This window comes from Centrocercus urophasianus, unplaced genomic scaffold (assembly GCF_019232065.1).
Source record: "Centrocercus urophasianus isolate 14NV4802_14NV808 unplaced genomic scaffold, USGS_Curo_1.0 seq_15, whole genome shotgun sequence".
Taxonomy (NCBI): Eukaryota; Metazoa; Chordata; class Aves; order Galliformes; family Phasianidae; genus Centrocercus; species Centrocercus urophasianus.
In genome coordinates this window covers 29,976,443-30,001,893 of record NW_024884697.1, presented here as the reverse complement: position 1 = coordinate 30,001,893, position 25,451 = coordinate 29,976,443, and the positions used below count along the sequence as shown (strand labels likewise).

General features: G+C 37.4%; 1 protein-coding gene across 2 annotated transcripts in view; it reads left to right on the top strand.

Moving 5' to 3' along the window:
- LRIG3 (leucine rich repeats and immunoglobulin like domains 3) overlaps positions 1-20,036 on the top strand; it is a 45,170-nt gene extending 25,134 nt beyond the window's left edge. For both annotated transcript variants that reach the window (XM_042816289.1, XM_042816290.1), the window contains exons 6-19: positions 595-738; positions 1,041-1,184; positions 1,616-1,759; positions 2,990-3,070; positions 3,732-3,803; positions 4,151-4,222; positions 6,090-6,253; positions 9,378-9,698; positions 11,568-11,849; positions 12,541-12,993; positions 13,207-13,365; positions 14,419-14,562; positions 14,642-14,917; positions 17,946-20,036. In XM_042816289.1, coding sequence (XP_042672223.1) covers positions 595-738; positions 1,041-1,184; positions 1,616-1,759; positions 2,990-3,070; positions 3,732-3,803; positions 4,151-4,222; positions 6,090-6,253; positions 9,378-9,698; positions 11,568-11,849; positions 12,541-12,993; positions 13,207-13,365; positions 14,419-14,562; positions 14,642-14,917; positions 17,946-18,190 — 2,701 coding nt within the window. In that variant the 3' untranslated portion in view covers positions 18,191-20,036. The remainder of the gene's footprint in view (positions 1-594; positions 739-1,040; positions 1,185-1,615; positions 1,760-2,989; positions 3,071-3,731; positions 3,804-4,150; positions 4,223-6,089; positions 6,254-9,377; positions 9,699-11,567; positions 11,850-12,540; positions 12,994-13,206; positions 13,366-14,418; positions 14,563-14,641; positions 14,918-17,945) is intronic.
- The last annotated feature ends 5,415 nt before the right edge of the window (positions 20,037-25,451 follow it).

The following is a 25,451-nucleotide window of genomic DNA, read 5'->3' as shown; positions in this document are numbered from 1 at the left end:
AAATTAACAACTCTACTTCTGAATGGAAGCAGAAACGTGCTTTTGCTTTTGATAGGGGGATCGAACATGACATTTTAGGTCTAGAAAGATTCACAGAATCACAGAATGGCCAGGGTTGGAAGGGACCTCAAGGATCATGAATCTCCAGCCCCAGTGCCACATGAAGGGCCACCAAACTCCCCATTTAATAGTAGATCAGGCTGCCCAGGGCCTCATCCAATCTGGCCTTGAACACCTCTAGGGATGGGGCATCCACAGCCTCTCTGGGCAGCCTGTTCCAGCACTTCACCATTCCCCTAGTAAATAACTTCCTCCTGACATCCAACCTAAATCTTCCCCCCTTTTAATCTTCCCTTAGATTCTTTAAACATCAAGTAACTATCAAGTACGTGTCCTCAATATCAAAAAGACAAAACAGTAATAGCATGGTTAAACATAATGCATTGCAGTAAAAGGTTTGCATTTTATTACATCTTGCTTCTGTTGTTCAATTTGCAGGGCAGGTATTTCAGTGAAATTTGTTTCCAGGGAGGTAGGAAGAGTTGTTGGTATGCAAGTAAACTTCTGCTGAAACTGTAAAATTTATTGATGCAGGGAGTTGAATCGCAACAAAATTAAAAAAATAGATGGGCTTACTTTCCAAGGACTTCCAGCTTTGAAGTCATTGAAACTACAGAGAAACGGGATTACTAGGCTCATGGATGGTGCATTCTGGGGATTAACCAACATGGAAGTTTTGTGAGTACCAACTTTCATAGATTCTGCTATTACACTAAGTAGGATTGTACATAATAGAATTGCTTGCTAAAATAAAGAAGTGTTTTTGAACTAAGGTATTCTGGTGTGATTTGAAAAGCAGCTGGTGTTAATCACTAAGCATGTAAAGCAGTGCATTCTGAATGCATGCGTAAAACTTTAAATGTAAATATAGGCTGCAGCTATCTGGCCAGTGTCATGAAGTCGAATGTGGACCTGTGGCAAAGCACACGCATCACTGAGTTTCTGAATCTTAGGTTTTTTGTCTGTTTGTGTATGTATAGGCAGCTGGACCATAACAACTTAACAGAGGTAACCAAAGGCTGGCTTTATGGTTTGCTGATGCTGCAACAGCTCCATCTCAGCCAAAATGCCATCAGCAGGATCAGTCCTGACGCCTGGGAATTTTGCCAAAAACTCAGTGAGCTGTGAGTAGCTTTTATTCTATTCCAGATTTGAAATTAGGGTACATGCCAAAGCATGAGCTTCTTACCACTGATGTGTGAATTTTTCATAACAAAGTTTCCAAGGTGACAGCAACTTTTCTACATGTAAGACAGTTAAATTTTGTTGGAAGAAGTTGAAGCCAACCATGACTGCTTCATTTCACTGCAGTTGTTCTAGAGCTGTAACCCAATCATTTTCAAATGAAAGAAATTTGTTCTGCGGTATTTTGTGAATAATTGGATAAAAGATAAGCTGTATGGTCAAAAACAGTATGGTAGGTTTTGTGACCATTGAAAAAAAAAAAAAAAAAAAAAAAGGAACCATTTCCCCCACTTGAAGATTCAACTGGGTTGAACCGAGTAACAACTAATGCAACAAAAACATTAAAATCCATTTTTCCTTAAACTTGCAGAGATTTGACGTTCAATCACTTAGCAAGGTTAGATGATTCAAGCTTTGTTGGCTTAAGCGTGCTAGTTGGACTGTACATTGGAAGCAACAAAGTAAACTACATTGCTGATTGTGCCTTCCGGGGACTTTCTAGTCTACAGACTTTGTAAGTTGACTAACTTAAGTTTTAAGGTTAAAACCATTAAGAAATCCTTTGTACATTGTTAGGTTGTTGTTGTTTTGCTTTGCTTTGCCTTTTGTAACTTTCCTAGCGTAGTGTTTTTTCTTTTTTCCAGTAAGTTTTTTTTTCCACTCTAGTTTGGAGAAGTAGGGCTCATTTCATAAAGGCTGTGCACAGCGGATGCTGGTAGTTTTAATACAAACTTTCTGGTAGCAATTCTCTATTCAGAGGTAGTGAGCAGCACTGCTATCTACAGCCTTAGGGACCTGATAGTTCTGTCTTAACTGAGTCCATACTTTCCATCATACCTTCCATACATAACACCCTATATGTAGTTGCTTGTCCTGATCGAGCAATTATTTTAAGCATTTGATCGTATTTTGAAATAGTATTTCTTAAAGGAAGGAGAAGAAAGAAGTAAATGAATCAAAAAATACTTTGCTTCATTAGAATCTTTCAGTTGCGAACCACTGATTCATCTGTTAGCCAGATGAATGAAGAAGTTACTTTTCCCTCTAGACTTTAAAGAGTGATAGCATTTAGAGGCATCCTCCAAAGATGTAATTTACAGAGATGCATTCTGTGTTTTTTAAATACATATATAGATCATAAAAAAAGTCAAGAGACTGTGTCAGGCTTCTAAATTTACACAGGAGGAATCATTAAACTTTTTCTCTCACACATCTTCTCCTTTAGCCTTATCTTACCGATTCTCTGTTGATAGGTTGTTCTTTTCACAAATCTCTCTAATCTCTTTGTGTGTCACAGATAACATAGCTAGCTCTGTGAACAGCATAGAATGTAGAAAGTTTACTTATTAATTAATCTCAGTGTATTAATGTTCACAGTGTACAAAGACCTAGATGTATTTTAGTTTGAAGGAGCCAACAGTTGATCTCTTCCCTTCTGATGCTCCTTCTGTCCTGTATCTGAAGATCCTCCAAGGGAATGAGGTTTTGTTCTATAATAATTATTAACTTTTGTTTTGTTATCTTTGGAATTATCTAGTGGAAAAAGTGTTAATTGATAGTTGTTAAAATCTTCCAGTAAAAATGAAAATGAAATAATTAAAAAGGAAGAGAAAAAAAGTGCTGCCAGACAGTGATTTCAGGAATTATTTTAAATAATAAGTGTTATTTAAGAAGTACATACCTCATTTTTCCTAATATCTCTCATGGTTTGTTTTCCCCACCTGCCCCCTTTCCTTGTAAATAGAGATCTGAAAAATAATGAAATATCGTGGACTATTGAAGATATGAATGGTGCCTTCTCAGGTCTGGATGAACTTAGGAAGCTGTGAGTACCACCATCTCTACACCATCTCCAATTCCTTTTAAAATAATTAAGTAGCTTATATTATGCCACTTTTGATGGACCAGTGTTGTATGATGGTGTGTTTTCCATAGTTAAGGTGATTTTTGCTCCCTTAACATTTTATTTGATATAAAATCTTAGTTTCTATGAAAGCAATTTCTGATTTTTTTCAGTGAGTGAAGCTAACCTGAAATACATGCACAGATTTCAAATGTGCTATTTATAGAAACTTTTTTTTTTTTTTGAGTGTATCCAATATTACACAGGTATAGTGCCAGGAATAGTCTTTGATAAAGTGGTGCAGCATCCAATGGAAATGGCTTCACTGGTATGGAAAAATAATTTGAAAATGTGCATAAAAATATGAAAATATTCATCTGTGAAATAATAAAAATATAAATATAAATAATCTGCATTCCTGAACTGTATACATTAAACATGTTTTAAAATCATTGTAAAATCAAGATATTTAGTCAAGTGCAGTAAATCAGTTTATTTTAAAGGTGAGGCATTTTTCTACATTGAGGAAGGTTGAATGGTAAATATTCAAATTCACAGTTCGGAAATAAATGCCAAAAATGCAATTGTTTGACTCCAGAAAAGCCTATGTCTTTTTTGCATTATGTACTTATTTTTCTTCCAGGATACTGCAAGGAAACAGAATTAGATCTATTACAAAGAAAGCATTTTCTGGCTTGGATGCACTTGAACACCTGTGAGTAGTAAATACTTTCATTTAAGCCATCGTTTGAAAAAAACAAATAGGACTGATGAGCTTTACTTACGACTTTGAGTGAAATACACTTACTCTGAAAAATAGAGTATTCTTGAAAGGGTTTTTAATGGAGTTCTGCTGAATATGAATTTCAGTACTAATACAGAAAACTTCACGTTTATTAAGCATGCTGTAAAACTCTTCAATATTGTCTCTTTGGTTTTTAAGCTAGAAAAACCTTTGTATGTAACTGACATAGCAAACTATTCCTGGACTCTTCATGTTGAATACATTAGTTCAATAAATTACTCTTTACTCTCATGTTTTCCTTCTTGTTTGTTTTGTAGGGATCTAAGCAATAATGCAATTATGTCAGTTCAAGGAAATGCTTTTTCACAAATGAAGAAACTCAAAGAATTGTAAGTTTGTCAAAAAATTCACCTCTATTGAATTCCTAACTATATGATTCTATATAATAAGAGCTTCATAGGTTGTTGCCTGACACGGTGATAAACTCATGTATTAATATCTCTGAAGGTGTCAGTGTTTATTTATTCTTTATGTGACATGTATGTTTAAGTGAGATGGCATAGGGTAAGGAGTGTTCATTTTCTGCTACATTTGGTATCTAGAGTCCTGATTTTAAATTGGCTGATCTCTAATAGGTGCTAGATAAGGGAGACTTGGATGTAATGTGCTGTAGCATCAGCAGTGCTATTGCTGAGCTAAAGCTTACTGGACCAGTGAAATGCAGTAAAGTAATTCTTTTATAAAGACCAAGTTGTCAGTGCTTGTAATTGGGTCCTTTAGTCCTGGTGCAGTATAGGGGCAGGTCTTCAGAGAAGTCATGAAGCGGTCATTGGAAAGACTGTATTCTTTTAGTGAACTTCTTGATTTTTTTTTTTTTTTTGTCTTCTCACTCTTACTTTTTGATCAAGGCATTGGATTTTACAGCTATATTTTTCTGGAGGGAAAAATGTAGCTATTACTCCTTTTTGAGCACCGTTAATACTTCCTCTTAAATACGTGTTCTTTTTTCCTGTATTCAAATCAGCCTTCCATAGTCAGATCTGTTGTTCAGAGTTGATCTATTGCATAGTGTGGCAACAAACTGAAGAGTAACAAGAAGATAAAGCTCTTGTTACATGGTATTGGGTGCAATAGAAAAAGTAGTGAGGAGCCTTGTATGTTTGGTTTATTTAATGTTCAATTTGATGTTAACCATATCCTGACATAGCTGCAGGTGCTGTAGAAAGCAGCTGCCATGTTTCTATCTGTAGCCAGGCATTCTCCTCTTCCTTAGCTTGAATTTGGTTGTATCGATTAGTTTATTGAATTCAGCCAGCCAGCTGCTGGACAATTGCTAGGTGTGGCACAAAAGAAGCAGTGGGAGCCCAGGACTGACATCTAGGGATTGATTCAGATGATTTGAAGAATGATCAAATGTGGTGAAATGACAGGCTAGCACTGCTTTAGGAGATGTGGGATGCTACAAGATAGCAGTCTCTGAACACTTCAGTGAAGTAACTAGTCAAAAGTTGTTGGTTTTGTTTTTTTCTGTATTTTTCCCAAATCTCGTAGTAGTCCTCCATTATGTATGAGAGAGAGGAGAGACAAGCAAATGATAGAAAGTACTTTCCCAGAAGTAAAATTGTTTAGTATAAATTCCCATCTAGTTGTTTCATTCTAACTGAACTGAACACTTCCTACTTCAGCTATTGATTGTATGTGCTTCGCAGAATATCACTCTGGTTTATTTTTTTATTATTTCATTCCTCTGTGAATGTAGCTATTTATTCACAGAAGTTAGGTACACTGATAACCATTTCTGCACTTGTATTTGCAGTACTGGCTATTCTTCATCTCTACATTCCCCTTTTAAAGTATGTGCCACAAGATAAATTCTGACAAAAATGAGAATGAGGAAAGAAATTGTCTCAGTGTTGTTTTGGTGTTAACATTCAGAATGCCTCTCCTCTGGACTGCTATTTTAAGTGCTCTGTGTGTGTTCCACTGCTGACTGTAGTTTTGTACCCAATACATTAGAAACGTGTCCAGCTGCCTGAAAGCTTATATGTTGCAGAAACTGGGAGTTCAGGGAGAACATGTGTGCTTTGTAAAATTTCACAATTTCTGACACAAATAGTGTCATCACATTTGAGCTAAATAGCATTAGTAACTTTTTCTTGTAATGGAAGTATTTAGATTAAAAATTAGCTTTATGTTGTTGGCTTGCCATATAGGAATCCAAGCAAACAGGCTTTGAATGCAATTGCTTTTTCTTAGGCATTTAAACACATCAAGTCTCCTGTGTGACTGCCAGTTAAAGTGGCTACCACAGTGGATGTCAGAGAACAACTTTCAGAACTTTGTAAATGCCAGTTGTGCCCATCCTCAGTTACTAAAAGGGAGAAGTATTTTTGCTGTCAGCCTGGATGCATTTGTCTGTGGTAAGTATAGTCTCTATTCCTCATTACATAGAAAAGAATTTGCTGAATGGATCGATTTTGGTTGTGGCTTCTTTGATATGTTTTGAATTTATTAGTAAAATGGAAAGGATTTAATATTTGTTAACATTTTCTTCTCTGTTCCCAAACTGATGTAGATGAACTAAATTTGTGGCTTTCTTCAAGATGGGTAGTGACATTTTCCTGACTTTTGTTTCATGTACAGCTTACATACATAGAACGTCACACAGAAAGCTTAGCAGTTTGTGGTGGTAAATGTATATACTTCTAAAGATGGATATTATTTCAGAAGCTGTACTTCTTAAGTGAGCCATATTTTGGCTAACTTAAGGTGCCATTTTTGTTTTTGATTATTTGCAAATTATATTCATATTTCATCAAATTTGAGTTTATTCCAAATCTGAAAAAAAGTAGAAGATAAATAGCTATACTCCGACTTCTTTGTGTGTACTTCAAAAAGTCTGCTTCAAAAATGGGAACTCTAGTTATTGCTTGTATTTGAACTGTGTTTTAAAACTTCTAATTTGCCACAATTATGTCATTGGTATTTTGTATTTCAGTATGCCAGACAGAGAATATAAAATATTCTTACCTTAAGGCTTGGGGATTTCAGATGATAGCCTCCGCCTTTAGATAAAATTTCTCTTCCTGCACAGAGTAGCATTCATTATGACTTATACATGAATGAGGGAGAATCATGTACATATACTAGGAATTCAGAGCAACAATGCAAGTGTGTTTTAGTGCTCCTAATGAATTAATTGGAAACTTTGAAAGTCTAAGGATATTGGAAGCTACCTGGATTTGATGTTTTTGATATGTATATATTATTTTTCTGTTACTAAAGAAAATTTGAACACTGTATTTATATTCTCAGTAACTTTCCTTTCATTGCAAGTATGATTGCTTAGCTTATACTGTTTCCACTCATATCCTTTTTTTCAATGACAAAGCAGGCACTGAACGTAAAATGTTATATAAACTTTTTTCTCTCTTCCTGTTAGCAGTCAAATGTTTTAATATATTAATGTTAAGTAATGAATAGAAGATGCATAATTTAGCTAGTGCTGAAAAGGAAAAGTTGACATAGTGCACTAAATTACTGAGTGCTTGATAGCTAATGAAGTATATATGAATGACATATCATTCATATATGAATGATACACATATATATATAATAAAATTATTTATGAGAAATTAATTCTAGCAACGTATTCAGTTGGAGGTTTTAAATATATATCTCTTTGCTAAACCACAGGGGACAGTGATCTTTCTTTAAACTGCTGAATGACATTTTTAATTAATGAATTTTAACACATTTACGGACTCTTCTTTATTTTCTGAAGGATAGCACATTAGACAAGAGTTTCATATTTGTGAAGTTAAAAATAGAAAATTCATTTAATTTATGCTTTCTAAAGCCATGCATTTCAAGCTGAGCTAAATTGCAAAGCATTTCTGTACCAAAGATATCTGTGGAATAAAAATAGATGTCTTTGTGACCTGAATTAATTACTAAAGCTGAGCTAAGAGTACTGCCTCAGTGATGAATAGCTAGATTTTCATTATAGAATAGTCAAGTGGCCTCTACAAAATGAGAAATACTTTCCTCAAAAGTGAAAGAGTGTGTGTGTGTGTGTCTGTTTGTGATGCATCTATGTGTGACACGCACTAAAATAAACACTCCTACATTATTCTGTCCTGAAGAAAACACATCACTGGTTTTGTCTTTCATGTTCTGTAGTATCTGCTTGTTGTTCGATTGACTTTCTCATGCCCTCCCTCAAATAACTACCATTTTAAAACATTTCATTATTTTATTGATGGTAACAACTGAAATAGAATGAAATATATCCTTCTGCTCTGTCACATGGCTAATTAAAGTACTTAAAAGTTAGTCATCTTTATGCAAAGTTTTGACAATATCAACTCATTTTGCAAGTAGTATGATCTGTCTTGGAGGATTCAATGCATAGATATGAAGGAGAAAAACAAAGTGGCCTGGTTAATTCTTAAGATCCAGGCCAAAGGTTCAGATCAGGGCGGGGGATCCATGTTTCTCTGTACCTGGAGCTTACCTTCAGACTTTCAGGTGATGACCTGCAGCTCAGGTTCAGACTGTCTGCATGTTCTTCTGTAACAAGCCATGTTGAGATCATTTAAGGGAAATTATGATTTGACTGTGGTATGTAGTTTCCAAAAGGATGAGACGAAAGAACAAATCGGCAAGGTAAAGTATAACTCTCTGCGGTGCAAGCAGGGTCCGTAATGAGGAGGAGTTTGGGGTTGGGGTATTTCTTTCATTGCATATGAAATTCGAGCTTGCATCTTTGTCGGTAGGTAGGAGACATCTGAGGCCTTTTGGTTTTGAGAGCCTAAGTATTTAACTACTTCTTTTGTACATGTACATGCAGTTGACAGAATAAGTCATTCAGAAGGCAGCTAATTCTACAAACTCACAAAATAGCATTCTCGAGCAATTCTCGAGCATTCTTGAGGTAATTTAACAATAGTAAGAAGACTTCCAGAGAATAACTACTTTAATTTCTTGTGCGCTGCCTTTTTATGGGATTTTAAACACTGCTGTGTTTGCAAAATAGGCCGGAGAACAGCAAATCATTGGGACAGCAACTTTTGTACTTTTTGCTGTTGTTGCAAGTTTGGGGAAAACCTAGGACTTAAACATTGTTTCTGATAGCAGAATAACTATGCTTTAAATAAAGAAAAACTCATAGCAGACTGAGGTGTTGTAAAGATGAAGAGTATGCTTCGTGACTTACATTCGTAATAATTCTTCCAGATGTCAAGGGGTCATTCTCTCTTGAAGAAACTATACACACAATCTGCTTTTAAATGTTCTTTGTCTTCAATAAGAGATGACTTGGCACAATAAATTCATAAATATGGCATCTTTAAATGCTCTAGGGCTGACAAAATTTAACACAAAAACATTTTGTATCCATTTTAGAAATACTTGCTTGACTCTTCTCTTAAACCTATAAAACAAGTTGTACAAACTTTTCTAAAAATAGTTCTCAGGGCTCACATATATTTTACTCTTTCTCAGTGTTGCTTTTTCTTTTTTTCCCTTCTCTCCTCTGCGCAGATGATTTTCCTAAGCCACAGATCACTGTCCAGCCAGAAACACAGTCAGCAATTAAAGGCTCCAATTTGAGTTTTGTATGTTCAGCAGCCAGCAGCAGTGATTCCCCAATGACCTTTGCATGGAAGAAAGACAATGAATTACTGCATGATGCTGAAATGGAGAATTATGCACACCTCCGGGCGCAAGGCGGTGAAGTGATGGAGTATACCACCATCCTTCGACTGCGCAATGTTGAATTCAGCAGTGAAGGGAAATACCAATGCGTAATTTCAAATCACTTTGGTTCATCCTACTCTATTAAAGCCAAACTTACAGTAAACAGTAAGTATGTTACCTGTTGCTTGTAGATAATAGAGTCATTTTAATCAAGATACATAAATGTATTTATTTGCATTCTCATCATCTGCATCTTTGAGGAAAGAATGAAAAAAAGCCTTTGAAGAAGAAAATCTCCGTTAATAAGCTGATTTATTTTTGCTTAAAATGTTTCTGGTTTCAAGATCACCATTCACTTTTACCTTTTAAGCCATTGTGATGAACCACAGTATAGGGGAAAAAAAAAACAAGCTCAATGTTAGTAAATGTGATAAACTCTGTGTAACACAATGGTAAAATATTAGTCTTTTCTACTCCATATACTCCATTTCAAAGTATTAATGGCAAAATTCTGAAGGAAGGTGTTAGCAGAAATGAGATTTTGATCTTGGTAGTCTCACAAACTACACAACTCTGCCTTTCTTTTTTGCTGGCTGCTGCTAAATTCAGGTTATGGGGCTTCGAGCATTTTTAGATCCAAGAAGAGTGTTAAAATAATGAGTATGTTGTGCCAAAAAGTACAAGGGCTGTTCCGAAAGTTATGACTCCCATTTTATTATGTTGGCCCACAACATCAGAGGTGAATGTTGGTGGTAAGGCAGTAGAGGTTGAATCTTGCTGCCAGTATTCCATTACATCTTGTTGCCATGCAACAGATCACAGCAGAGAGGCAGTCTGACAAAATTACGTCTGACATGGAACTGCATATGAAGCAAAGATATGGAGTTGAATCCATGTAGATTCAAAAATGCATCCACTGGCATTCATTTACACTGAATGTTCACGGAGACCAAACAGTGAATGTTAGCATAGTGAGGTGGTGTGTTTCAGCACTGACAACAGCAATGTAAAAGAGAAGCCATCTTCTGCTCAGGCATGCACAGCTGTCACTCTACGAAATGAAGAATATCTCAATCAGCTCATCCATGTGAAACAATGGATTATAATAAGGAAACTGTATACAGAGCTGAGTATCAGCTTCAGTGAGTAGGAAACAATGGTGACAATGTTGGAGTATTAGAAAATTTGCAACAGATAGGTCCTACAAATACTTGCACAAGGACAGAAAGAATACTATATGCAAGTTTCTGAGTACCTGTTGGACCAGTACAAGGCTGAAGGTGACGGTTTCCTGGATCTCTTCATTACTGGTAATGAGATGTGGTGTCACCACTACGAACCAGATTCGAAACAGCAATCCCTGGACTGGTGATCTGTGCAGTCCCCATCAAGAAGAAGTTCAAATGCAGCCCTCAATAGGTAAAGTGATGGGCATAGTCATTTGTGATTGGAAAGGGGTGATCCTTCTGGATTTCTGGAATCCCAGACAAACCACCAAGTCGGACTGCTGCATTGTGATGTTGACTAATCTAAAGGCTTGAACTTCTAGAGTCAAGCCAGAGAAGAAGACAGCCTTTCTCTTGCAACATGATAATGCTGAGCCTCATGCCAGTTTGAAGACTATGGAGCATATTGCCAGTCTCTGCTGGAGTATCCAATCCACCCAGTATACAATCCAGATTTGGTGCCTTCTGAATGCTGTCTGTGTGGGACAATAAAGATGGACAGCGTGGGTAACATCTTTCTAGCTATGGTGCTGTCATAGCAAGTATGAAACAATGGGTCACCTCTGCTGGTGCAGTTTTTTTATGAGCAAGGCATGCAGGCTCTTGTTCATTACTGACAAAAATGCATAGGTAATGGTGGAGACTGTTGAAAAGTAGTGTGTTGCATCTGAGAATTTACTCTCAATAGTGTTATTGTGCTGTAATTTCCATGGAAATAAATAGAAGTCATTACTTTTGGAGCAACCTACCTAAAAGTATGTTTCATTTATGATTAATTATTGTTTTGGTATCACTAACTTTTCTTTAGTGCTGCCTTCATTTACGAAGATTCCTATGGACTTAACCATTCGTGCTGGGGCAATGGCACGTTTGGAATGTGCTGCAGTTGGGCATCCTATCCCACAGATTGCTTGGCAGAAAGATGGTGGAACAGATTTTCCAGCAGCACGCAAGAGGCGTATGCATGTCATGCCTGAAGATGATGTATTCTTTATTGTTGATGTAAAAATTGAGGACACAGGTGTCTATAGCTGTACAGCTCAAAATACTGCAGGAAGCATTTCGGCTAATGCGACATTAACAGTTCTAGGTAAGGAACTGGCATTTCTTAAAAGTATAAATCTTCTTGAAGGACTGAACTATTGTTGAGTAGTTTTAAAATCACATACTGATAAAAAAAATTGCATTGTTTTCAAAGTGGTGTATAATAATTACTGTATTCTTAAATATTACACATTGAGATATAGTTACGAATTAGAAATATGTACACCAGCACACAATTACTATTAGGAGGCAAAATAATAAAAGGTAGTTACACTTGGGGCTTTCAGCAACCTAGTCTAGTGGGAGGTGTCCCTGCTTATAGCAGGGGGTAGGAACAGATCCTAAAAGTCCTTTCCAACTCTAGCCATTCAATGATTTGTTTCTCATGTATAGTTGAAACAATTTATAATATATATGAAAAGAATAAGTTTCCTATCTTTTAATTTCCTGGTGATTTGTTAGCCATTTTAATCTAATTCTTTATACTCTCAAGCATATATGATTTGGACTTTTTATCTTTGTAAGGAAAGTCAGCGTCTAAATCTGATCAACTGACAAACAAGCTGTAGACTCTTACTTCAAATTCTTTAAGGTGTTTTCTCCGAAAATGACAGTAAGCTTCATTAGGCCTTACTGGTGCATTTTCTTTAGCTTTTCCTCTTGAGCTGTGAAAGAAAGGAGCATGTCCCCATTTTTGCAAGGTTATATAGAATATAAAGCTTACGCTTTCTTTTCAGAAACACCATCATTTTTGCGGCCTTTGCTGGATCGAACTGTAACAAAAGGTGAAACTGCAGTCTTACAGTGCATTGCTGGTGGTAGCCCTCCACCCCGACTGAACTGGACCAAGGATGACAGCCCTCTCATGGTAACAGAAAGACATTTCTTTGCTGCAAGCAATCAGTTATTAATTATTGTGGATACAGATGTAGAAGATGCTGGGAAGTACACTTGTGAAATGTCTAATACACTTGGAACAGAACGAGGCAACATTCGTCTTAATGTAATTCCTACTCCCACCTGTGATTCTCCTCAAAACATTGCTCCAGCACTTGATGATGATGGATGGGCCACAGTTGGCATTGTCATCATAGCTGTGGTTTGCTGTGTGGTGGGCACTTCCTTGGTGTGGGTGGTCATCATCTACCACACTAGAAGGAGAAATGAAGATTGCAGCATCACAAATACAGGTATGTAAACTGAAGGTTTGCCTTGGAAAGAAAAAAATATATATGTTTGTGATTGCTTTCCAGTCACTTTCTTGTAGGAATATTTGTATGCTTTTTCTCAGTCTGAAGAGTGAGTTGTTTGTTACTTTCAGCACTCCTCTGAGAAATATAAAAATTCTTCTACAAATCCTGAAGTATGCTGATGGCTTTTGTACGTGTTTTGCTTCATCACAGATGAAACAAATTTGCCTGCTGACATTCCAAGTTACCTGTCATCCCAGGGCACGCTGGCTGAAAGGCAGGATGGATATGGTTCATCTGAAAATGGTAGTCATCATCAGTTCCTCACATCTTCTGTGGGAGGGTATTTCTTACAACAAAGAGACAGTAATGGTAAGTGCGAAATGTTAAGCAAATTTTCCATCTTGCTTGAGTAGCTACAGTTTGCGTGTTGCCTTTCTAACTTAAGGAAATAACACCAGTGAAACATCTTCAGTGAAGTTTCAGAGAGATTTATTGCATGCGATTGCATCAGCAAGCTAATAACAGAAACATGGTTCTGCTCATCCAAATGACACTACGGCTTTGCTTAAATGTTTTTCTCTATTCTCAAGGGTACATTCAAACTGATGATCACATTTCCAAAATAAGAGTGACCAGAAGGAGGTTGTAACAATGTGTTTTATTCTGTTGTAGTTTGGAAGGAATGGTTGTACTGGAATGTAGAGATGGATGTTAATACCAGCTTAGCTTTAGTGTAACACAAGTGATGAAATTTCCTGTCAGATAAATTGTTAGGGCCAGAGTTAATAAACAATTTAAGATAATTGGATGATGGAAGCTGCAGCGCTTCTAACACATCTGTTGCCTAAGAGTCCAAAACATACCTGAGTTAGCAAGGAAAATGCATCTTATTGGGAAAATGCTAGGGGTACAGACATAATCAGCAGTTGGGACAGGATTGAATGGAGCAATGATTTGAAAGTCTTTAGACAGTATGCCTGTTTGCAGAGCAAGAGCCATGGAGCATGTCCATAGCTTTCACAAGCCAGTGACCTGAAAGTCAGAAGAGCTATATGAACACTCACTGTCTCCCTCTGGCTTTTCCACCCAGGACTTTCTCATTACCACTCTCTTCTCTAGAAAGTGGCTGTATAACAGAGTATAAGCCTGGCTTCCTTGATTCTGATCCCTGTGTTTGGATTTGTTCTATTATCCAGTGACCATGTAATGAAGTAAAGCGTGACATGTTCTCTGTTAATTGATGAATTAATTAAACTCTTTTTACAGTTGGCCTTTTCATTAAAAATTTAACCTAAACTTAAACAAGATCTAAATATACTATGAAACTTTATTGAAAAGATGGGATTCTTAACAGAACAAAAATTAGGAAAGTATAAGCTTAATCTTAAGACCATGTGCTGATGTGTCAATTATATTTTTAAGGCATTTGCCACCTAGATAATGGCAGTGAAACAGACTTGGATGGTGTTGCAGATCCATTTCTATGCCACTACCTGGGTACTTCGGGGTCAGTGTATTTAAAAGGAAACACATACAGCTCTGAGACCTTTGAAGCATGCAGCCCAAGTAAGTTGAAAAATAAATTAGTCTTAAATAATTTTTGTGCTGTGATGAATGCATATAAAAGTAATTTCATTTTCTTTAGATTGCAGCCCTGACCAAAGAACAGCAAACCTGGATCCTTATGAGTCTGGATATTTAAAGAAAAAGGAATGCTGTCAGTACTCACTTCCACTGGAAGATCCCTTTGACCAGTGCATTGGCATTATTGGGATGCAGGCTACAAGCAGCAAGTTGATTAACTCCATTTATACTCAAAATGAAGGAACTGGACTAAAAAGCAGAAGTCTGAACTCAGACAAGCTTGATTTAAACAGAAGTTTGGAACCCTCGTCTATTATCAGTAGTAGCACTTTCATGGGTATGTTCTCACGTCTTTTTATTCTAGCTGTTGATGTCCTTGTTGTCTCTCACTTCCTAGTTGCAACTCCAAGCAAAGCTTTCTCAACTGTTTTATTTCTCCTCCTACAGTAAGTAATTCTGTAGTAGTGCTTTGATGCTTATGTAACTAGCACTGTGGAAAAAAATATTCTTGCTCATTTTGTGTGAGTTTCTTTCATCAGATGTCAGAGAATTGAACAAGATAATACATCATGTGAAATATAAGTACTTATTGAAAGGAGGAGAGACTGGAAGTATCTGAGGAAAGGCAGTTGGAGAATTGTTCTTACACTTTGCATATGTTATTATTTTCTTCCTCCTTTTCGAGTAACTTACAGTATGACAGAGTTTATTTTTAAGATACACAATATGCAGAGAGGTGCCCAGAATTGTACATGTAGACTGCCTCTCCATGACAGTGTATGAGGACAGTTGGATGCTCCTGAACTGTGTTGCCCTTTGGATGGGACCAGAAGTTAGGCAGGAAGCAGGCCTCACAGTCTCTTGTGTTACAAAGTGGGCATATTGGGGCTGGTTCAGAAGCAACACTGGCCTATGCCAAAGTAGTCCTCATGTTGAAGGTGATAGTCCAAAGAGTTGGTTCACCCTTGAGTGAACCTTAACTGGGAGCTGCCTTCTGCTTGTCAGGAATCCTGACTTCTCAGGAATATTTGATACAACGTTTTAAATGTTTGATGATCAGGAGCAGAAAAGTGATCACAATAAAACTGCACAATGGGCAGATTTCAGATTACTGGGAGATCTTAATAGCTTACTTGCACATCTCTTCAGTGGTTTGATTTTTATCTTTTATCTTAGTGTAGCTGGCAGATTTCCATAAATGCTAGAACTCTTATTAAATACATTTTCATAGACTTTAGACATACTAGAAGTTTTGCCTACCAGGCAAAAAGGTGTGCAGGAGGGCTCAGAGCAGGTGGCAAGACCAATGCTGGTGTATGAGGATATATTGTATGCTGTCAACCACAACTATTTGCTCTTCAAAGTAAAGCACTCTGGAAAAATGCCCTGTCTACCCCTCCCATCTTTCTTCTGGTGGTATGAATGACAGAGTAGTTCCTGAAGTTTAACTTAGTTTACAGTTTTAATCCAGGCTGCAGAAGGCGGTGGAGGAAGAAGAAAAAGGTTCCTTTAGCTTTGAAGCTCACTAATTTTTTGAACTGATTAGTTTGGTTTGTTTAAAATGCATGTAAACACATGTACTACTTTCATCCCTGTTATATCTGAATGCCAAGTGCAGCACTGATATCATGAACTCCTTCCCAGCTCATGTGTCAGCAGACTCAGCTCATGTGTCAGCAGACTTGTCCAGGGCCAGGATCTGCCCACTCAGGCAAGGGGAACCTGTGGGAATGTGCATCACTGAGCTCTTTGTTCTATGGGAGGAGGAGGGGGGGATAAAAGTTTTGAAGTTTTCCCCCTTCAAAAAACAGATGTTTAGAACTTAAAACTTTGCAGATGCCATATCTGGCAGACGTCCTGGGATTGCACACAGCCTACTGGCTGCCTGCCACTATTGCTGTGGCAATGGCTCTGCAGATGAGGCTTTCCCACATGTCTCCTGCAGAAAGTGGTTCTACTGTGTGAAGACATATGCAGGAGTTAATACAACCTTGGAGGCTCATATTGCCCTTTCTGCCCTAATAGCCTACGCAGAGCTGGTTGCTTGTCAGTTTCCTCAGCTACTACAGCACTCAAGTTGCATCATCACTGTCTTAGACAGTCTGTCTTTAGTACTCTACGCTCAGAGGAGCATGTGGTTAGATTTTGGAGATGGCTGCTCTTGACATATTTCTGATTTTTAGCATCACTGTCTTCAAATTTGGCCCCCTTTTTGCTCCTACAACCAGTGTGGAGAGGCAGTTGACTTTAACATTGCTGCTGATAACTGAGGCAGAAAGTTCACAGCTTGAATTTTCTTTTTTTAAGACAGGTTTAATTTGTAGCTTTGCTGCTGAGGCACATCTTTTCATGTTGTGTTAGAAACAAAATTACTCTACACATCATTGATGCAAATATGGATCTTGTCCAAATCAGTTCATACCAACATCTCTAATCACAGTTTTACTTGAAACCTTTGCTCTTAGCAAATATGCAAAACTGTAAGTATGGCAGTTGAGTGCAAAATTTGTTTACAGTTGTAGTGTAAAGTTAGTAATAAAAATTGAGTGCTTCAAAATTAGCCCATGGCACATTTTCTGCTCAGAAAATAATTCAAGTATCAAGAAAGATATACTTTTCATCAGCTGTTCCGGGGCATCAGAGAAGGCCCTTCTTGCAGAGGTGCTTGTACTAACACCTTTGCAATAGTGATGTGTGAAGGGCACAGTAAGTATTTTCTTGGTAGTGAATCCAGATTATTATTAATAAAGATTCAACTTAAATGTTGAATTCTCTTTGGGCTTTTGTCTGTTCTAGCCAGCTGTGAGTGGAAAGATGAACAGGTGTGAATGAGGGCAGAATTTGGCTGACAGAACCTTTGTTATTAATTAATGGGAAATATGAACCAGAAGAATGTTTTAGCATTCTAGGTTGCATGATGGAGGGTGTTATGTAACTGTATATGTTTCTTTTCACTTCTGTTGAATTACACATCACATTTCATCTGTCATTTGTTCAGAAGAGTCTGAGTCCTGTTCTTAAGTGATTTTTTGCATCAGAGCAGGCCTTGTGATTTGTTTATAGTTTGTTCTTTGTGCTCTTCCCTATAGAAAAATGGGCATGGATGTAGTTGTGAAAGTGAAGGTAATAAAGTTATGTCATGTGTGGCTTTCAAGTAATTTACCTTTTTTTGATGTCTCAGAATATTGCCTTATAGTAGTGATCACGTTTGCTTTGAAGGGGAAGAATAATAGTTGAGTAAAATCTCATGTTGCTGAACTTTTGCTTGTGTCAGTCCTTGGCTTCTGTTTTGACATGAAGCCCTCAATGTGACACAAAACTGTTTGCATCAGTGTTTCCATACTCACTCATTTACTATCTTTCAGGAACATTTGGAAAGCCTGTATGGAGGCCTCAGCTGGACTCCCTTTCAAGTCGTAGACAGCCAGCAAGATGTCAACCGAAAACCTTCCATAATAATCCTCATTCCTCATTGGACTTTGACCCAGAAGCAGATGAAGATGGAAGGGAAAGGACAGTTTCTAGAGGAGAAAACAGCATTTACAATTACAAACAGTCCTTTGAAAACTTCAGAACTTTTACTTTTCAATCCTGTGATTTGGATACATAGCTCCTTTTGGACCTGCCATTGATTTCTGGAACCAAAGAAATACTTTGACACGCTACTACCTCAGTGTGGAATTTTATTTAAAAAGGGGAATAAGGAAAGGAAGAAGGGAAGAAAGAAACCACATGATGCAATGAATTCAGAACAAATAAATGCATTTTTATTCAAATAAAACATAATTACCAAAATGCTCTAAATTTTTATACAGGGAAAGCATTCCTTATAAAAATACTATATTTCTAATTATTTTATAGCTTTGTTTTATGCAAATAATATCTTTTGTAAATTAATGGTGTAAATAATACAGCATATGTATTTCTATGTCAGACTTCATTTTATTGAAATGAGTAGTAAGCATTCTAATTTTATACTGTTACTTGTATCTTTTTTACAAATGGAAACTCCACGCTGTTTGCAGGTATCATGCATCTTATTTGCACATTACTTTTAATAAACTATGCTGCCATGTGGTCTCTGACCCACATTAAAGTATGAAGAATGAGAAGTGTGAATTCTGTTTGTAAATAGAGAAAAGGAGTGTTAAATTTGCAGGTTCCTTCTGTTAAATATTTGCACCTTCATTTGCCTGACATTCGTGTCTCTGGACTTAGCTGTGTTAAATGTGTTCTGCTTCCAAGGGTAGGTGCTTAGTTACTGTCTCTGGTAAGTTGGGTTGTGAAGCCGTTTATTCCAAAATAAATAAGCAGATCTGCCGCTTTCTGCATTCCAACTATAAGATGTGTTTGCACACATTCTATTTTCATGCACACAAGGCTGTAATGCTGTTTGCCTGGTGCGCCTGCATCTGATGGAGGATATATGCATAGTAGATTCTCAAATTCTTATTGAGCTACTTAGTAAAAGAAAACAATACTAAAAAAATAAAAAAAGGCAATGAAAATCTGCCTGGCACCAACCACTCTTTTCTAAGGGGTTTACTGTTAAATGTTTGCCAAATATGCAATGCATGCCTGAATCTTTGCTTTCCCATACCCTTTCTCCCTCTTTCTTGTTTCTGCAACCACTGCCACACCCAGCATAAGAAGGTAATCTAAGTACAAGATAATGTTTTCTTTGGTTTAACTCATGCTTCTGTTCCTTATTCAGCTGTCCTTTTCTGGTTATAATTGAAATCTGTGCCTTAGTAATTCAGCAATTGTAAATTCTTGCTGAATTAAATTTGAAGTAAGGAACACAATGCCTTTAACTGTACAAAGTCAGAGAAAGATGGTTGCTTACTATGAGATGGTAATTAAAGCAAAGTGAAAACACTTATTTTTCTATGTACTGATACCTACTATTTTAAAAAGCTGTGAACCCTTTTGTCATCACTGTATTAAAAAACAGTGGGACTCCAAAATGGTTAATATTCCAGGACGCTGGCTTTTTCAGTCTGTCTCCTTTGAAGGTGCAAACGTACATGCTTGCCAAATCACTTCTTTTAAACTAAATTAAAAGCAGCTGTTAGAGGGGGCCATCACAGACATAGCTAAAGCTAGAGCAAAGGTTTCACTGCCTGGTGCAGCTGAGCTAGAGACTTTTTCTTGTTTGTAGTCTGAAACCTGGTACCCAGATTGCAGTGTAATTTTCCTTTAATTTTGGCGCCAGTATTAGAGACAGGAAGTTAATCCATCCTTAGTCACTGGTGGTCTAAGTGTAGAGAAAGGATTTTGTGTGTTTTAGTTCATCATGTTGCCAGATTTTCTGACTCTTGTTGTTAATTTGTCTCTATTGCTGCCAGATGTGCTGATGTGGTGACAGACATTGATATGAGTATTTGATTATAACTGAGTGCGTATTGAAAGAGATGAATTCTTCCCAAGTTAAGCACAAAGCTATAAATCAATGAGGTAAGAAATCTTAAATTCGATTAAATTAATAATTCAAGATAATTTATCTTCGTTTTTCCTCCTGCTCAGATCCCAGCTTTTTTTTTTTTTTTTTTTTTTAAGGGGGAGGACTGGCATGATTGCTTTTTTGAAATATTAAAAAATAATAATAAAATAAAAACAGTAAGAACATCCATCCTTCCAGAATTAATGTTGCTAACTGGGACAGTGTCACTTATTTGCATCTCTTTCATCTTCTCTTTTAAATACTTTCCTTTTAGACCTTCTGTTGGAGAGTAAATATCCTAATCTTTGAAGCGTGTGTATCCCTCTACCTAAATAAAGCTTTCAGGGTCAACACTGGAATTTTAGACCATTCCCATGAAATTTCTTTGAGCAGACTAAAGATGCAAATGGCTGTGACTTTATTTGATGCCTTAATTATACAGAGATGGAAATGAATGCTGATGATGAGCATCTCTTTTTCCTAGTTTGAGCTTTCATGTTTAAGAGGTTTATTGAGCTGAAATACAGTGGCAATTGTAAGCTGCAAGATACTTGCAATGTCTGAATAGTTCTCTTATAGATTCTTGGTGTAACCAAACATCTGTTTTAAAACCATGCAAGTGTATTACCTTCGTTCTCTTTCCTCTGAAGCTCCAGGGATTAGGTAGCTGGTAGCTTGATATTTACACAGCTGAACGCTGAATCCTGAGTTGATGTGATGAGAAAATAAATTGTGGCCAACACTGAATAAAGCTTATACTGAAGCTCAGAATACTCTTAGAATGAGAAACAAGTATTGCTGAATGACAGAACAGACATTGTGCAGTCTTATGACTAGCAGCAACTGGAATTTCATCATGGGCTCATATAGAACTTGTGAAATGTTCTTTAGAGGCAATATGCTCCTAATGCATTACACAAATGTTCTACCCACTAAACTCTTACAAACAATTGATAAGGTAGAAGTTTCTGCAAGCACTGAATAATTATTTTAAACAGATAAACTGAATGAACTCTTTACCAAAATCTTTCTGGAGCAAACTTTCCCTAAATGAATAAGTTAAAGAGTGAGTCTGAAGCAACACAAGGAATACTTGCAAAGCATCTGAAATGAAAGTTGGATGTTGCAATTTAGAATGTATAAAACCATAAGAAGAATTCTACCTCAATAATTTTTCCAGAATTCATTTCAGGACTCAATGCTCTAGCTTTTTCGTTTCTTTTTTATTATTATTTTCTTTATGTACATTTCTTGTACATATGGTTTAAATCAGATGAGGAGCTTTCCATATATCTTCCTGTATTATATTTAGAAGTGTTACAGAATAAAGGCTTTAGTATTTTAGATGACATATGCATGGCTGAAAGTGCTTATCATGGTTCTTGGCCCTGGCGAATAGGATTCATTTGTTCCACTAGAACAATATACAGCTGTATCCTATCTTACTGGGGCACCTCTCCTGTTCCCCAGGCTGCCTTTTCCACTGCAGTTCAATACCCCTCCTGTGTCCTTTAGGGACATCCTGTTTCCATTTTCTTGTCTTGCCCTGTTGCAGCAGTTGCAAGCTAGGACAAATGCATTCAGTTTGCGGAGCACAGTGTAGTTCAAAGCAAGAAGTCAGCAGTGCTGGGGAAAGGAGGGGAAGCATGGGAATACAGAATAGCCACAGCTTTAGAAAGATTTTTTTCTGAATATGGAGTAAATGCATAACTGAGGAGAGAGTTTAAGATATTTATAATAGAATGCATGCATTTCCTTACTGTTTACAATACTTTCTGTGTATTTAGTTCCACTCTAATGCTATGAAATGCCAGAAAGCAGCTATGTACTCAAGAGCATGTCATCTGGAGTGTTGTGTCTTACTGCCTCTAAAATCTCCTTTTCTGGCTGTTGAGAAACAAGACCCATTTGTTATTCTATGCGTTCATGTGTCCAGGATTAAATATTGCTGTGCAATGCATAGTTTCCCAGAGTCACGTGGTCAGTGGGGTCCACTGACTGATGATCAGTGTGACTAAGGAATGTCATAGAACAACAGGACCTGAAAGCAAAGTTGGTAGTAGTTTAAGTTCTATGGTTGTAAAACAAATTTAGGCTTTGTGACTTGCATCCAGGATTTTATTTCCCACACAACAGAGAACTGAAGCATAAATTACTCTAGTTTATGGACTGCTGATAGTACTTCAGCATGATCAGTTTTCCTTAGACGTCAATACAGTCACTTCAAAGTGCTTTCGTGTTATATCCATGCCACTTGACTGTTGACTGAGAGCTATTCACCAACAAATGCAACGTGGGAGTTTCCAATCTGAACACCTGTATAAACTGACATGGATGGTGAATGTCTTTAAGCCCCAAAAATGTCAAATGTGATCACATTTTACTTGTGTGACCAAGGTAATGAGATTCCCCGAATATAAAACAGGCTTTGAGGTTATGGAGGCTGTGATGCCTTTACTCTGTAAGACTTGTATGTGGCACAGTCTAAAGAGCCCCTTGTTTGCCATAGCAGTGTATAATCTGTCTTAATTACTGTCAGCGCTTCTTTTGTAGATGTGCACGAAGCTGTGATTTATGATCTGGGTCTACTGCTGGATAATCAAAATTCAGGTATTGATTTGAAATATAGAATAGAAAAAGAAAATGATTTCATTTGGAAGGGACCCACAAAAATTATTGAGTCTACCTGAACGCATTCTCGAGCAGTGAGGCATCAGCTCCATTTGAGGCAAAATGATGCAAAAATGTAATTTCCTATCTAGTTGCTGTGCAAAAACATGGTTCATATCTAGTTAAAGAAGCTACCTTTGTCATTAATCCTAGTGTTCAGTCTGCTTATTTTTGAAATCTACTGAAAATGACTAATGGTGGAATGGGTATTGGTGTTGATATTTTGTACGTGACTGCCTTCTGTTTTGTGTTGCTATAACATGGAGAACTTGGAGTTCCACCTTGCATTCATCAGCGATGGTGGGATTTCATGCTGATTTCTTCAGAAGTGCTCACTTGTGACAGTACTATCTAATTCTGCCATCTGGTGTGCCGCACTTCTCTAAATCAGAGCTAGAGACACTGTAAAGTGAACGTAAGTAAGGGAGGATGGCTAAAATCCCTGCCATATCATAAAGTAGTTTTGAATAATCCATTTATCCCAACAGAATAATTTATGCAGTTTTTAGCATTGACTCCCTTATAACAAATTTCAGTAAGTTTCTTGAATGGGCCAAGCCTAGTGTTTTCTACAGGACACAGAATGTGTTTGAGATGGAGATACTTGGTGAGAAGTTTCTGTAGTGCTCAATTCACATATGGCAGAATTGCTGCTGACAGAGCCCTTCAGGTGGCAAGAAGAACTGCATCTGAAAGACGTGCACGTATTTTTCCCAGACAGATGAGAAGTTTTTGAAACTGCTTTTCAGTCTCATTTTGTTTGTTTGTTCGTTTGTTTTCACTTTGAGAAATAACTAAAAAGACTTGATCCTCCATTTGGCATTGGGAATTTCCCCTCTGCTTGTGATCTATCTCACTGCAAGCAGAAAGATACTGTGGACCACTGCAACGCATCTCCAAATAAGGCTTTTGCACAATAGCTTTCTATGGCTGGAGGTCGCTGGTGCAGCTAGGAAGAAGCTGTTGCTTAAATAAGTGATAGAAGACATATAAGCAAGGCAGCTCTTAGAAGGGAAGCTAGTTACTCTGCTGGCTTAGCTCACTGTACTTGTGCTGCTACCTGCTGTGGGTCTATACGCCTGCAGTATTAACAAAGCATCAGTGCTACAGCAGCCAACTGCCCAAGGCCTGGCTTTTGCCACACACTGATCGTATTTTTTATTAGCGTAAACTTCTTGCAGTTATTAACCTTCCCTCAAGAAAGGGGAAACATGGCCCTCATGGTAATTAGCTCACACAGCCTTTCGTGTGAGCTGAAGAATGGAAAGTGTCAAGGGTGCTTGCAGCGGCTTCGCAGGTATTTGCTGTAAGCAGGGAAAAGTTAATCTGCTGGCAGTTTGGCACGAGGACAAAACCTATGTGTAAAACAGCACTTAGGATGAATTAAATTCCACACAACTGCGACCACACAGTGGGTATAACAGTAAAATGATGGCAATGATGGAAAATATGACTAATCAGAAAATTGTATTTAAGCACGATTTTATTCATTAAGTTAGCATAAACTGAGGTTCTGACATGCCTCATTTTAGAAGAGTGTTTGTTTATTGCTCTGTGGCTTACAGTGACTGTGCTCCTTTCACCTACCAGCACACTCCAGCAATTTCATCTGAAATAACATTTTCACTCAAAACTTTTTTTTCTTTTTTTTGATGAAATCATGAAGGGAAGTTCCATGATGCAGAGCCACTGAACTATTTTAACGTAAAGTTTTCCAATCAGAACATGCAAAAATTCCAAGAAATGTAAAGGGGATTTCAGTTTTCACTTTAAGTTTACTTGTTGTTACAAAATCGTTTTCATTTTTATTTTTTAATTTTCAAGAAGCTTTTCCATACAGGGAACGCGGAGCCCTGCAGGTTATCGGGGCAGCATAGTGCAGGCTTGGGGCTCCTGTTGGCAGAGCCATCACTTGTTTCCTTCCTACCACAGAATCCGTTTGATCTGACTTCGATGGGTCCCTGCGGATTGATTCTCTTTGCTGCCAGAATGTGTTTCTCCTCTTATTTCCTCCCAGCAGTTCTGACTCAACAAGTTTCTGCAGTCGTAGAGAGTGAGGCTCAATATTTTCCTGTATGATTAGAAATTTTCCAGTCTCTGTACTCCTGGAGAATTGCAGAAAGCTGATCCCTGTACCTTCTGCATTAACCTGATGTGGCTCTGTTTCTGAAGCAGCATGGAGTTGTCTCTCTGGAAGACCCATATAGCCACTCTTTAGGGTTGCTGCCCCTGCTTGTGGGCATGCCTTGCTGCAGCAGCACCCAGATTCAGGGTAGTTGTGAACACTGCCTGCGTGAGACTCCCATCAAAGTGAGGCACCAAAAGGCCACAGGACACAGGCCTCTCAATAAGTACGTTGGATGAATTCACAAATATCACCATGAAGTTTGATTTTCTTTTTTAATCTTCAAAATCACTGTATTTCAGGATAATGGAAAGCATATCCAGCATTCCTAATAATTGTCATCTTACTATCTTGAAGAGAATCTGCTTAATAAGCAAACAGAAAAGGAAGTTATTCTAGGCAAAGAGGCAGGGGAAAATGTTTTGGGAAAAGCACTCCCCCTTCTCCCCAGACTGTTCCATCTCTTCCATTCTTAAATGGAAAAAACAGATTTGTTTGTATGGTAAATAGTAATTACAAAGTGACTATTCTATAAATCTGATAGATTTTTTCATTGTTTAAATAGGATCTTTCACAAAGGAGATTTGCGGGCTTCCTGTTTCAGCTTCAAATTTTCCTCAGGAAAAAAAGAAA